The 15,051-nt window shown below is 37.7% G+C and overlaps 1 protein-coding gene and 1 pseudogene across 1 annotated transcript; both read left to right on the plus strand.

Annotated features, from left to right (window-relative positions):
• The first annotated feature begins 2,827 nt into the window (after window positions 1-2,827).
• LOC137743900 (putative pentatricopeptide repeat-containing protein At1g12700, mitochondrial) lies at window positions 2,828-5,087 on the plus strand. The gene has a single exon (XM_068483829.1). The coding sequence runs from the start codon at window positions 2,998-3,000 to the stop codon at window positions 4,834-4,836; it is 1,839 nt and encodes a 612-aa protein (XP_068339930.1). The 5' UTR covers window positions 2,828-2,997; the 3' UTR covers window positions 4,837-5,087.
• Window positions 5,088-9,298: 4,211 nt separating this feature from the next.
• On the plus strand, window positions 9,299-14,458 carry LOC137741420 (putative pentatricopeptide repeat-containing protein At1g12700, mitochondrial; annotated as a pseudogene).
• Window positions 14,459-15,051: the final 593 nt, after the last annotated feature.

The following is a 15,051-nucleotide window of genomic DNA, read 5'->3' on the forward strand; positions in this document are numbered from 1 at the left end:
AACTCGGGATGCATTGATAGAAACTAACACCCTATCCACTAAAATCTTAGATGACATACAATAAAAGAAAGGACGACTATGTTGGGGATCAAATCTTAATCATGCCCCTTAATTCTTCTTTTATTTACTAAGTCTAATGAATTAAAATTGGTTAATTACACTAACACCCCTTGAGGTTTTTCGTGTTTTCACAAACTTAAGAAATATCACAAACACCCCTTGAGGTTTTAATTCACTTTCACATAATCCCTTTAAAGACAGATATACACCAGTAATTAATTACTTAAAAAAAATACTTATAAATAAAATAAGTCTAGAAAAATGTTAAATTAACTAAAATCGCATAAAACACCATTAAATAAAGGGAGTTTTAACGAAAAGTCCACGGTACTGTTCACTTTAACGAAAAACCATATTTTTACACTAAAAAGTAAATCCTGGTACTATTCACTTTACCCTTTATTTTGTCCTTATCATTAAAACTCAAAGTTTTTAAGCCATTTTCATTAGTTTTCCTTTAAATAAAACAAAAGAAACCCTATGAAGCCATCTACTTATGAGATGCTTCAAGATCGGCATTCTTTTCAAAGGATCTAGTCCCCGTTCTTAAGTCATCATCACAAATGGATCAAGAACATTCCAAAATCCCAACAACGATGACACACAAACGGGTCACAGCTTGACACATTTACACGGCGGTCAGCTAGATTATCCATTGTTTCTTAGCCACAATTTGATCAGAATCACCCTCGTTAAGTGAAGAAAACCCTCAGACCCAATGCACATACCATTTATATATTAATACACCCTTCAACCGGTTGTTCTTTATCGTGGAAGATTTCCCTCGCCAGCCTCTGCAACTGCTTCTTCAACATCGCCACTTTGGCCATTTTCGTCATATCAAAGTGGAAAACACCCGTCTTTGCAATTCCGATTGTTTTTGGTTTTGTATTTTGATGGATTTTTTTATTTCTGGGAAATTAAAATGATCAATGAAATCTTTGTTTCCGGTAAATTATAAACAATATTAGGAGAATTTCTCGTTATCGTAGTATATGTTCTTTTTCGTTCTACTTCCATTCTCGCAAAGAGAGTATGAATCAGACCAAAAAATATAAAGAGAATAATTATGGAACTTGAAATTATTGAAGGAAGCCACCAGTAGTCAAATACCAAAACCAAAAACCCAACACACACGTATCCCAGAATTCAAAGCCAAGAAGAATTCTACAATTTGGCCATTTTTAATGTTTAATGTGATTCTTTTTAATTTGATTTCTTTTTCTATTTATTTATAAAGATTTTTTATTTTAAGTAATTAACTACAAGGGGGCGTTTGTTTGCCCTCACTAACTCGGACTGGACTGGACTAGACTAGCTATTAGTCCAATACTGTGTTTGTTCCATGCTGGGACTAACATTAATGAGACTAAAGGGGACTAGCATGGACAAAACCCTTCACTAAGAGGTCTTAGAGAGACCCCCCCAATAAACATGGGACTAGCTAAGACTATCCTCTATTTCTCGTCCTTGTCATGCTCAACGACCACTCCCGACAGACTCCTCGTCATCGCCAGTCACCTAGATCAATCATTAACTTCCCGACTCTCTTTCAGATCCATTTCACAACCAAATTTCATATAAAATATACCAAATTGAAGCTGGGAGTGACAAGATTACGATTTTACTTGAATCGAGGCCAAAATGTGGTCAAATGTGGCCGGAAAATGGCCTGGAAGTCTCGCCCTGTTTGGGCTTCTTCAAATCCATGACAAATTCGAGCATGCAAAGCCAAGATCTCGGTCCAGGGATGGTGATGAATTTTTCGGCGGTGCTAACTTCATCCAATTTAATGAGGGTTGGCCAAAAAACACATCGGGAAACCTGCAACTCGTCGGGAAAATTGGAGCCGTGAGGTTCCGTTCGAACAACGCATAGCTAGAAAGGGAGGGAGGACAGAGAAATAGAGACTGGAATCAATAAGGAGTTTGACCAGGAATGAGAAAGAGACATGAATTGAGAGGTCTGAGAGGAAAAAAAGAGGGAGAGGGTGGGACGATGAGAGAAGAGGAAAAGAGTGGGACGGAAATGGTAGGAAAAGATGGAGAAAAAGATAAGATCATAATAAAATATTAATAATTTATATATTAAATAAAATAATATTAGAATTTGTTATTATCCAGCTTCTTAGTCCAATACTGCACCAAACGCTTCACTAAGTTAGTCCAGTTTAGTCTGGTCTAAGCCAGTCCAGCTTAGTCCTTGAAGCTAATCTAGTCCGAGATAGTCCGGCGCAACAAACGCCCCCCAAGGGTATATACATCTTTAGAGGGGTTATGTGAAAGTAAATTAAAACCTCAGGGGTATTAGTGATATTTATCAAACGTGAGGGGTTTTTATGAAAACACAAAAAACCTCAGAAGGTGTTAGTGTAATTAACCTGAATCAAAATGAAACATGAGAGTGTAACAACTAAGTGAAATGTATAAACAACTAATGGCATACCAATATTGAAAGTGAAGCAAGATGAAATTTGAAAACCGAGATCCAATAGGTAACGGAGGAGTAGTCCAACTCTCCTAACTTTTGGATGTGCGAAGCTCTCCATATTATGATATTAGATCTTGGTTCTGCCTACATGTGAACCTAACGATTGTACGTGTCTAGTGTCACTTTATTTGTGTTTTGAACGTGTTTCACTTAACCAACCAGATTATTCAACTTGAAGTCTTGAAGCGACCGGAATTTGCAAAGGCTGGCAGAGCTAACATAAGAAATACAACTAGAGAGTAAAGATAATGAATAGTTTAAATACAACTAGAGATTACAATTGTTTGGGTTTTACATTTGGCAAGAGTAGACTCCATCTGAAGCAACATGGGATTTTGATTTGATTATTTCAAGGGAGAGCATTTTCCATCACTCAACAACAAGGGTGGTTTATTCCCGAGTAGAATCTGTTGTGGAGCATTAACGCGCTAAATCGCTGACTTAGAGATGCGGGCAACGATTGCTGCTTCTTCTTCTTCTTTGAAGGTTGGTTATGGCAGCAGAAGCAGCACCACCAGACTCAGACTCAGAGGTATGCTGCCTTGTCTTCTTTCTTCTTCTGTTGTTGTTGTTTTCTTCAACAATTATTTGGCTTTGTTTCATTCTCGGTCTTCTAAATTGACCGAATCTAGGAACACCCAACAACAGCAGCTTGTTAAAATCACTAATGTTGAGGATGCTCTCAATGTGTTCGACGAAATGCTTCAAAGGCGTCCTCTGCCTTCCGTTGCCCCTTTCAACCAAATCTTGACTCAACTTGCCAAGTTGAAACATTATTCGGCAGTCATCTCCTTGAATAATAAAATGGGTGTGTCGGGAATTCGTCCTGATATTTATAGTCTGAATATTATCATTAACTGCTTTTTCCATTTGCACCGGATGGGGTTTGGTTTGTCAGTCTTGGGAAACTTCTTCAAATTGGGTTTTGAACCAAATGTCACGACCTACAACACTCTAATCAACGGTTTTCTTCTCCAGAATAGAGAAGCCGAGGCAGCAGCACTTTTCAACAGAATGTTGGACAGTGGTAATTGCAAGCCGGATGTGGTTACTTTCGGTACCCTAGTAAAGGGCCTTTGCGCGAAAGGTAACAACACTGCAGCAATCCAATTGCTTAAGAAGATGGGAGAAGGGGCTTGCAAGCCTAACGTAGTTATTTATAACACGATTATCGACAGTCTTTGCAAAGATACTCTAGTTGTGGATGCACAGAACCTCTTCTCGGAAATGACGAGTAAGGGTGTTGCCCCAAATGTCAGGACCTATAACTCTTTGATTCATGGAGTTTGCAAATTAGGAAATTGGAAAGAAGCTACAAGATTGTTGAATGAAATGGTGAGTAAACATATCTTTCCGAATGTGTGCACCTTCAATGTCTTGGTTGATACATTTTGTAAAGAGGGGATGGTCCAAGAAGCAAGGAGCGTGGTCGAAATGATGATTCAAAGAGGTATCGAACCTAATACGATTACTTACAATTCGTTTATGGATGGGTATTGTTTGCGAGGAGAAATGGACGAGGCGAAAAAGGTTTTTGAAGAGATATTTAGCACAGGATGCATGGGTAATGCTCGTAGTTATAGCATATTGATAAACGGCTATTGTAAGCTTAAAAGGATAGATGATGCCCGGATACTTTTTCTGGAAATGTCTCAAAGGGGAATTGTTCCAAATATGGTTATTTATAACACTCTTATAGATGGGTTTTGCAAGATGGGAAAACTACAAGATGCACATAACTTGTTCTCTCAAATGCAAGCTTTAGGCCAACTTCCAAATACTCAAACTTATTCTATTTTACTGGATGGCCTTTGTAAAAACCAACAATTTCCCGAGGCAGTTGAATTGTTGGACGAGATGGAGGAAAAGAAGTTGGATTTTAATATTGTAACTTACAATATTCTTATTCAAGGTTTGTGCAGAGCTGAAAAAGTTGAATATGCATGGGATCTCTTTCGGAGTTTGTCATCGAAAGGAGTTCAACCTGATGTCAGGTCATATAATATAATGATTAGTGGATTTTGTAATGGGGGGCTAACATGTAAGGCAGAAAACTTGCTAAGGGAAATGGAAGAGAGAGGTCGTTCTCCAAATGGTTGCACGTACAACACAATTATCCGAGGGTTTTTCAATAACAATGACATATCAAGGGCGGTGAGGCTTATTCAAGAAATGGTGGAGAGGGGTTTTTCTGCAGATGCATCAACCACGGAGTTGGTCGTTAATTTATTGTCCAAAGATGAAGTAGATCCTGCGTTGTTGGCATTTATAGAAAGTCCGCAATGAAACTAATTTGCATCTTTGCAGTTTAGACAAGTTTCGGGGCTTCCTTCCCTTGAATGCTGCATTGGAGGGAGTTGTTCCGCTATTGAGTCCAGTTCGAGTAGCCATTCATTCATGTATCGCCTAGTGATGTATGATATGTTTTAGTAATTTAATCTATCAAGTGGCAGAGCAACTTTTGTGTTAATCTTTTAAGATGATGAAATATGTTGGAGAAGCAGAGTATCTAGACTACTATGAAATTAGTAAACGTATTTATGGCTTGGTTTAACTCCTCTTATTTTTTTGGTAATAATTCTGTTAAGCATATGAGTCTGATGGAAGAAGCAATGGAGGAAGTGATAGCTACAGGAGTAGGACTCAATCCATTTTTAAAATTCAGCACTTCCTCCAACACCAGATACAATATAGACATCTGATCAAATAAAAAAATAAAAAACAAAAAACCAAATAATATTTTATTATAATTGCACAAATGAACACGGGGATTTAAGCGGTTCACCAAATCGGCTACATTCACGAGGGCTTGTTTGCGTTTGTATTTCACTATATAAGCTTACTGAAATGTTGGTTTAATGATGCTATTTGTTGCTGGAAGTCAAACTCCACAGTATCACGGTGGCGAATAGACACCGGAGAGGTGATGGAGACAGACTGTGTTGGTTGCCTAGATCATTTGGGATGTTACAATTACACAAATGAACACGGGAATTTAAGTGGTTCACCAAATCGGCTACATCCACGAGAGCTTGTTTGCGTTTGTATTTCACTATATAAGATAATCTTACAAATGCAATGAAAAGTGATCTAAAGCGTATACATAACGTAAAAGAAATAGCTGATGGGGAGAGAGGAGAAATCTTTCTTGTTGGTGTGTTCTTCCTTCGGTAACTCGGTTCTTGCTCTTCCTTAAGGGGTTGGCTGAACTGTCTGCGTCAGGATATAGAACATCTTTGAAATTGACGTCGACAGGTTCGTGAACACTACAAGTCGGAAAAGGATCTTTGCCGGATCATTTTCCTATCGTGGTTGTTCATCGTACATCATGCAGTCAGAAATCATTTGAAATTTAAAATTTAAAATTAAATATAAATAGAATCTAACGAAAACTGACCGCACGATGTACGATGAATGGCTGATCACAGGATCCTCGGGATCCCCAAGAAAAGGATCCAGCGAGGATCCTTTTCCCTACAAGTCGAGGCCCGTAGGCACTCCTATTCACTTCCGCAAACTTCCTCTTATAATCTCATTTCATAATTCTACATATATAAAACAAACAAAAAGCACAACTAATTAATCACATTATCAGCTATATTAATCTGCTCTGTTTTGCACTGAATCATAGTTTGTGTATTGATAATATGTGGTATAAATTAATAAAAATGCTACACAAAAGAGAGAGAGAGAGAGAGAGAGAGAGAGAGAGAGAGAGAGAGAGAGGAAACGTTTACAGAAACGGTTTGAGTAGGAGTTGCAATAGCCATCTGCAAAATATTAAAAAAAAAAAATGTGATGAATAAGATGCTTTTTCCTTAAGGTGTTTGACATAACACACAAACACGTATCACACTTACGAAAGGAACAAAGTAATGTAAAAGCAGTGTAAAAATACTAGATAAATTTTAATGCAAAAGTGATATAATTGTATATCATGACAAAAATGGACATGAAAACGTGGGCAATGACGACGACAACAGTGGTGAGGGCAATAGTGGTAAGTGGCAACAACGACAATGGTGGCGGTTGTGGTTGTGGTGGCAATAGTGGTGGTTGTGTTTATGGTGGTGGTGGTGGTTGTGGTGGCAACAATGGTTGTGCCAGTTGTCATTGTGGTGGAAGTGGTGGTAATGGTGGCGGGTGGCATGCCCCAATCTCAATGTCCGAGGGACATCAGAATGGTCACGTGTTGGCCGACACCCGAGGGTGACGCAAGCCATTTAATGGATGCATATGCCAAGAACATGTGAAACATGCATATAAATTTCGCTCATAACTACGCAAAGTAATATTCAAATATAAGTCTTACAAAATACAATAATAATATTCAACTGCCAACAATGAATATAATGATAATGCATGACATGTTCAGAGCATACAACTAATCCAGAGTACAAGCGAAAGGTAAAATAGAGAGGTGATATTACAATAGATGTCAAAGCAGAAAAGATGATATGAAATCACCGGTAGGGGAATGTCTCGTAACTCGGATTGTACACCTCGTTCCTATGTCTTGAGGGGGCACAAAACAAACATGAGTGGACCAAGTTAATATATATATATAATACTGAAACAGTTATTCAATGTACTGACCCCAAACTTTTATGAAAACTCATAGCATAATATGTAATAGGTTTTCCGAAAACCCTAACATGCCATAAAACTTTTCATGAAAAATATATCGTAAAATGTGCTAAATAGTGGTATCATGTATCATTATCTCACGGCCGAAGCCACCAACCTACGCCTGGCCGAAGCCAATATAAGTATCTCGCCCATAGGCAGAACAGTGACCACTAGATACGCACAAAAACATTGAATATAATCTTTCCAACATAAGTACATATATCTCAAAAACATCTTCATAGCATATAATCATCCATCATATATACTACAAAGAAGTGTAAAAACATGTTCATAAGTAGTTTATAGTCATCGATCATATATACTACAAAGAACATAAGTTCGATAAAGTATGGTATTCCAAAATATTCTTAGTAAAACATGATAATAATAAAGTGCAAATCTAATTTACTCATAAAACGTAACCATTAAATCATGTTTTTCATGTATGCATTTCTACTATTAAAACATGCATTTTAGAAGGGGTCCACTTACAGATACTCTATCGTCGAAGAGCCGTGCGAAATAGGAATGATGGAATCGCCGCTAATAAATGCACCTAAGCATATAAATGGTCCAATTAATAAAACTATACTCAAACGATTGAATTTCGGAAAACGAACATCATAAATGGATTCAGGATGTTGAAACTAGCCTAGGAGGCGTCCCGACTGAAAGTCAACAAAAAGTCAACGATTAGCGTTGATTGGAAGTCAACGGTCAACAGTCAACGAGTCCGGATCAACAAGTCAGGTCACGGGCCAGATCATCCGGGTCGAGTTAGCTGGGCTGGGCCAAGGGCTAATAGGCCGATTCCATGGCCCAAAAGCCTGGGGTCACTTGGGTTTTTGGGCTTGGGTTTAATTGGCTTAGAGCCTGAAAGCTCGACCCAAAGGATTCAATTGGGTTGGCTCAGTGGGCCGAAGCCCTTAGTTCTAAACAGTCCTAAGGCCCGGGTCCAAAGGTTTAAAAGGTTTACTAAATAGGTTTGGGCTTTAGGGGGGTCATTGGGTTGGGTTTAAGGCTTAGAGCTAGTACGGCCCGAAAGGCCTGGGTTTGATGGGTTAAGGGTTTTGGGTTTCCAGGTGTGGGTCAACTGACCCATTTCTGTCGAGAACAAAGGCCGAAGCCTCCTGAGCTTTGCTCGACGCTGATTGGCCACATTAACCTACAATCTGGCATCTAAAATAAACATAAAGACAAAAGGGAGCATTTGGTACCTTCGATTCGCTTTGAAATGGCCAGAGGTGGCCGAACTTGGGTTCGAGCACTACGGCTCGCAAAGGGTTCTCTGTGTTCCATAGAGGCAAGGAAAGAGAGAAAGAGAGTGCTACCACAATGGTGAGTGTGGTGGTGTTGTCGCCGATGGATTTCCTTGGGTGTGGGGGTGTCTGGGTGTGTGGGTATCGATCGGGAAAGGGAGAGAGTAAGCTGCGAGAGAGATTTGAGAGTGAGAAGGAGAGTGCTCGGGAAGAAGAGAAAGAATGAGAGATAAGCAAACAGAGAGAGGAGGAAATTTCAGAGAAAATTTAAAAAGTAGATTCAGATTGGTTAGAGATATAGGGTAGAATTGTAATTTCATAAATTGTTAAAATAAATGTAAAATTACAATTTATTTGGGGATGGGATTTCACAGCGGGTATGGCTGTGGTGGTGTTTGTATTGGTGGTGGTGGTGACGCGACTGTGGTGTGGGCCGTGTGGTGGTGGCGGGAACAATGGTGGTGTAAGAGGTTAGCGTTTGTAGTGGTAGGTGGGCCGGTAGTGATCACTTTGTTTTCTAAAGATAAATAATATCATTCTTTAAAATTAATGGGCGTATTGCATGAATTAAAAATATTCATTAAAGGCTCAACTCCACTTTTTAGTAAATCAACTTTTAAAAGCAATATACATGCTGCTTTTAAAAGTTGTTGTCTGAAAGCCATTGTTTTTAAAATAAACAAGATATTTTGTCTTTACCAAACATTTTTTACTACTTAACTTTAAAATGAATCAGATTTTGATGAAAAAATAAAAATGCAACACCCAAACTTGGCCTTGGTGGGTGACCATTTTGAAGTCATTAGACAAGGAGTTAAGTATTGCAGAGTTTGCCTACAATCATTCTGTCAGCATCAGACTGTGTCCTTTCTATATTGTTTATGGCTTAATTCTGCGAGCACTAGTTGATCTTGCTCTTGCCCCAAACATGAATAGAATTAGTGGCAACGCTGAAAATTATGTTGACAACATCAAGCAGGTCCCTAGCGTGACTCACAAGCACCTTCACGAAACAAGTCATAAATACAAAGCTCATGTAGATTCCAAAAGGCGAATGGCCGAGTTTGATGTGGGAGATTTTGTTTGGGTAGTTTTGATGAAGGATTGTTTTTTAGCTAAAGATTATAACAAATTATGTGCAACGGAAGATTGGCCACATAAAATTCTTGAAAAGATTTACCCCAATGATTATGGCCTGAAGTTACCAAGTCATATTTGTGCTTCAGATGTATTTAATGTGAAACACCTCATACTATTCAGTGGGGACATCGACTATACTGGACATGCAAAGTGATCACCACCGCTGACTTAGAGATGCTGAAGATGATGCGGGCAACGGTTGCTGCTTCTTCTTCTTTGAAGGTTGGTTATGGCAACACCACCAGCAGACTCAGACTCAGAGGTATGCCGCCTTGTCTTCTTCAATCTTCTACTGCTGTTGTTTTCTTCAACAATTACTTGGCTTTGTTTCACTCTCCGTCTTCTAAATCGACCGAATCTAGAAACACCCAACAACACCAGCTTGTGAAAATCACTAATGTTGAGGATGCTCTCAATGTGTTCGACGAAATGCTTCAAAGGCGTCCTATGCCTTCCGTTTTCCCTTTCAACCAAATCTTGACTCAACTTGCCAAGATGAAACATTATTCGGCAGTCATCTTCTTGACTAATAGAATGGGTGTGTCGGGAATTCGTCCTAATGTTTATACTCTTAAGTATTATCATTAATTGCTTTTGCCATTTGCACCAAATGGGGTTTGGTTTGTCAGTCTTGGGAAACTTCTTCAAATTGGGTTTTGAACCAAATGTCGCAACCTTAAATATTCTAATCAACGGCTTTATTCTTCAGAATGGAGTGGCTGAGGCAGCAACACTTTTCAATAAAACGTTGCACAGTGGTAAACATATCTTTCCAAATATGCACACCTTCAGTGTCCTGGTTGATACATTTTGTAAAGAGGGGATGGTCCAAGAAGCAAGGAGCATGGTCGAAATGATGATTCAACGTGATATCGAACCTAATAGGATTACTTACAATTTGTTTATGGATGGTTACTGTATGCGTGGAGAAATGGACGAGGTTAAAAAGGTTTTTGAAGTAATGCTTAGCAAAGGTTGCATGGTTGATGCTCATAGTTATAACATATTGATAAAACGGCTATTGTAAGCTTAAAAGGATAGATGATGCTCAGATGCTTTTTCGAGAAATGTCTCATAGGGGAGTGGTTCCAGATACAAAATGCACATAACTTGTTCTCTCAAATGCAAGCTTGTGGCCAACTTCCAAATACTCAAACTTATTCTATTTTACTGGATGGCCTTTGTAAAAAGCAACAATTTCCCAAGGCAGTTGAATTGTTGGAAGAGATGGAGGGAAAGAAGTTGGATTTTGATATTGTGACTGACAATATTCTTATTGAAGGTTTGTGCAGAGCTGAAAAAGTTGAATACGCATGGGATCTCTTTCGTAGTTTATCATCAAAAGGAATTCAGGCTGATGTCAAGGCATATAATATAATGATTAGTGGATTTTGTGATGGGCGGCTAACATGTGAAGCAGAAAACTTGCTAAGGAAATGGAAGAGAGAGGTCGTTCTCCAGATGGTTGCATGTACAACACAATTATCTGAGGGTTTTTCAGCAACAAGGAGACATCAAGGGCAGTGGGGCTTATTCAAGAAATGGTGGAGAGGGGTTTTTTCTGCAGATGCATCAACTACGGAGTTGATCATTTATTTATTGTCTGAAAATAAAGTCGATCCCGCTTTGTTGGCATTTATAGAAAGTCCGTGATGAAACAGATTTGCATCTTTGCAGTTTTGACAAGCTTCAGTGTATCCTTCCCTTGAATTCTGGCATTAGAGGGGGTATATTTAAGGCTTGGTTTAACTTCTCTTTTATTTTTTGCTAATAATTCTGTTAAGCATATGAGTCTGATGGAAGAAGCAATGGAGAAAATGACAGCTACAGGAGGACGACTCAATCCATTTTCTAAAATTCTGCACTTCCTCGAACACCAGATACAATATACACATCTGATCAAATGAAAACAAAGTTGTGATGTTACGTCTTGCAAAAACTGTCATCTCCCAAAGTTTACTAAATTGTACCTGTGCTTGTGCGGACTTACTGAAATGTTGGTTTCAGTAATGCCTAATGTCATTTGTCAACGATTTAACTTTATGTCATTCTATTATTGATGCATAATGTCACAACTGAACATATACGTCAAAAGGACCATAATACAGACTTCTTAAAACTGCAAGGTCCTCGAGCGAGTACATTCTCCACTGCCCTCGTCTTCATGTTTTTTTTTTTTTTTTTTGAACAAACGATATTAACTATATTAAGGGGTGAAGAAGTAGACTAAATCTCAGAATGGGCTAACTGCTAGCATAATGAGGTTCAAATCACCTTAAGTATGAATCGAACCTAAGATCTTTCACTTACAAATAAAGACGAGTACTACTAGACCGTAATATTAAATGACGTCTTCATGTACGTTTAAAAAAAAAAATTAACAGAACAAAGTCAAATCTTCTATAAAAAGGAATAAATAATGCTAGGTAGACTAAATTTGTAGATTAAATGTACAAACTAAATGATATGTTACTAATAAGAAAGAAGCACGTTAATCAACACTTAAGTAATGATCCAATTATTAACTCCCATGTTTTACAAATTTAGTCTATCTAATACTAGCCAAAAGGCATTAGAATGTTATATAAAGGGTGCATTCCCAGCAGAAAATCAAATTAATCCAGTAAATTGGACCGGTCTACTCAATTCGGTGCAGTTTTGTATTTGTACTTTTTATGAGTAAACTATAAAATTGGTCCCTAAATTTACACTCTAGTTTAGATTTAATCGTGGAGTTAAAAATTCATGAAATATTGGTCTTTTTGTTCCTTTTATTTTTGTCAAAATCAAACTCGATAACAAAACCAAAATTTTCTCAATATGCGTATTCCCACTCAAATATTTCTGCTTGTTTTCTTTGGGATCTGGATTTTTTTTTTCTTTATTTAGCAAAAATTTCTTCTCTAGTTGGAAGAATTTGAAGTTTCAAACCTATAGGAAATTGTCTTGAAATGATTTTAACGAATCGAGTTGTGGTTGACTCTCTCAATTTATAACTTTATGTCACGGGCAGTGTGTTGTCCTTTTTTCAAAGGCGAAATAAATATCCTCAATCTAGTAATGTTGGTTTCACAAATATCAGTTTGATTTCAATGTACAAACTACAGACCCGTGATTTTCTTTAAGAAGGCTTTTAACATATAGACCCACTTGTTTTCTATTTTTTGTTGTTCTCCTCTCATTCAAATTTCGCATTGAGCTTTTGATATATGCGTCCCATTACTAATCCAATGAAAGAGGATATTCAAAAAAATAAAGATCGAACAAGAATCACTTTTTTATGCGGGAGGTAATGAATTTTTTTTTTTTTTTTAATTAGGGTTTTTCCTTGAAAGAACAGACTTTTTAAATTTATAAATAAATATATAAAAAAATAGTTAATTTGATGAAGAAAGAGTCGTAATAAATGTAAGGAAGAGGGATCTTTCACCCAATAGCGAAGGGTTTGAACTAAGATTTCCAGATAAAAGAGTACTAGTATATCTGATACATAATTTAAATGTGGGAATTTGTCCTCTAAAAAGGAAATATTGAATGAATTGATCGCAAGTTAGAAGATTTTACAATTTATGTCGCCTTTAAGAAAGATACTAATAGTAGGAAAAAGACGCAATTTTTATTCTTAATATTTACGTCGGGTTAGTTTTCAAATTGCTTAAGATTGTAATTGTATGAATTGATCTAATAAAGGGCCTTTGCGGGAAATGTGACAACACTGCAGCGGTCCAGTTGCTTAAGAAGATGGAAGAAGGGGCTTGCAAGCCTGACATAGTTATTTATAACACGATTATCGACAGTCTTTGCAAAGATACTCTAGTTGCCGATGGACTGAACCTCTTCTCAGAAATGAAGAGTAAGGGTATTGCCCCAGATGTCATGACCTATAACTCTTTGATTCATGGAGTTTGCAAATTACAGGATTGGAAAGAAGTCACAAGATTGTTGAATGAAATGGTGAGTAAACATATATTTTCAGATGTGTACACCTTTAATGTCTTGGTTGACACATTTTTTAAGGAGGGGATGGTCCAGGAAGCAAGGAGCATAGTCGAAATGAAGACGCAAAGAGATATCAAACCTGATACTATTATGTACAACACGCTTATAGATGGTTGCTGTTTGCGAGGAGAAATGGACGAGGCGAAAAAGGGTGCATGGTCGATGCTCGTAGTTATAACATATTGATAAATGGCTTTTGTAAGCTTAAGAGGATAGATGATGCCCGGATGCTTTTTCTGGAAATGTGTCATAGGGGAATTGTTCCAAATTTGGTTACTTATAACACTCTTATTGATGGGTTTTGCAAGATGGGAAGAATACAAGATGGACATAACTTGTTCTCTCAAATGCAAGCTTTAGGCCAACGTCCAGATATTCATACTTATTCTATTTTACTGGATGGCCTTTGTAAAAAACAACAATTTCCCAAGGCAGTTGAATTGTTGGAAGAGATGGAGGGAAGGAAGTTGGATTTTAATATTGTAACTTACAGTATTCTTATTGAAGGTTTGTGCATAGCTGAAAAAGCTGAATATGCGTGGGATCTCCTTTGTAGTTTATCAATAAAACGAATTCAACCTGATGTCAGGACATATACCATAATGATCAGTGGATTTTGTAATGGGGGGCTAACATGTGAAGCAGAAAACTTGCTTAGAAAAATGGAAGAGAAAGGTTGTTCTCCAGATGGTTGCACGTACAACACAATTATCTGTGGGTTAATCAATAACAACGAGACATCAAGGGCAGTGAGGCTTATTGAAGAAATGGTGGAGAGGGGTTTTTCTGCAGATGCATCAACTACGGAGTTGGTCATTAATTTATTGTCTAAAGATAAAGCAGATCCCGCGTTGTTGGCATTTATAGAAAGACCAGGGTGAAATTGATTTTCATCCTTGCAGTTTGACAACTTTCGGTGCATCCTTCCCTTGAATGCTACATTTGAGGGAGTTGTTCCACTGCAGAGTCCAGTTCAGGTAGCCATTTGGTCATGCATCGACTAGTGACGTATGATATGTGTTAATTGAATCAATCAAGTGGTAGAGCAAATTTTATGTTACTCTTTTATGATGATGAAATATGTTGGAGAAGCAGAGTATCTGGACTGATATGAAATTCATAGACATATTTATGGCTTGTTTAATTTCTCCTTTGCTTTTTGGTGATAATTCTGTTAATGACATTATCTATTAATACTTTTGAAAGCATAAGAGTGATGGAAGAAGCAATGGAGGAAATGATAGTTACCAGCGCAGGACTCGATCAATTTTAAAAATTCTGCACTTTCTCTAACACCAGATACAATAATGCATCCGAATTCCATCGCGGAAGGAACAGTCTGTAGCCGATCAAACGCCGCCTTGCGTAATTCTATCTGCACTATAAATGTTGAAAGAATAGAAGGCCATCTCTCAGTATACAGAAGCCATCTTACATATTTTTAAGCATTCTGTCAAGGAAGAGTATTCTGAAG

The sequence above is a fragment of the Pyrus communis genome, chromosome 8, assembly GCF_963583255.1.
Source record: "Pyrus communis chromosome 8, drPyrComm1.1, whole genome shotgun sequence".
NCBI lineage: Eukaryota > Viridiplantae > Streptophyta > Magnoliopsida > Rosales > Rosaceae > Pyrus > Pyrus communis.

Bases quoted from the DNA above. Each gene is read 5' to 3' on its own strand.
- LOC137743900 (XM_068483829.1), top strand. From the start codon at position 2,998: ATGCGGGCAACGATTGCTGCTTCTTCTTCTTCTTTGAAGGTTGGTTAT.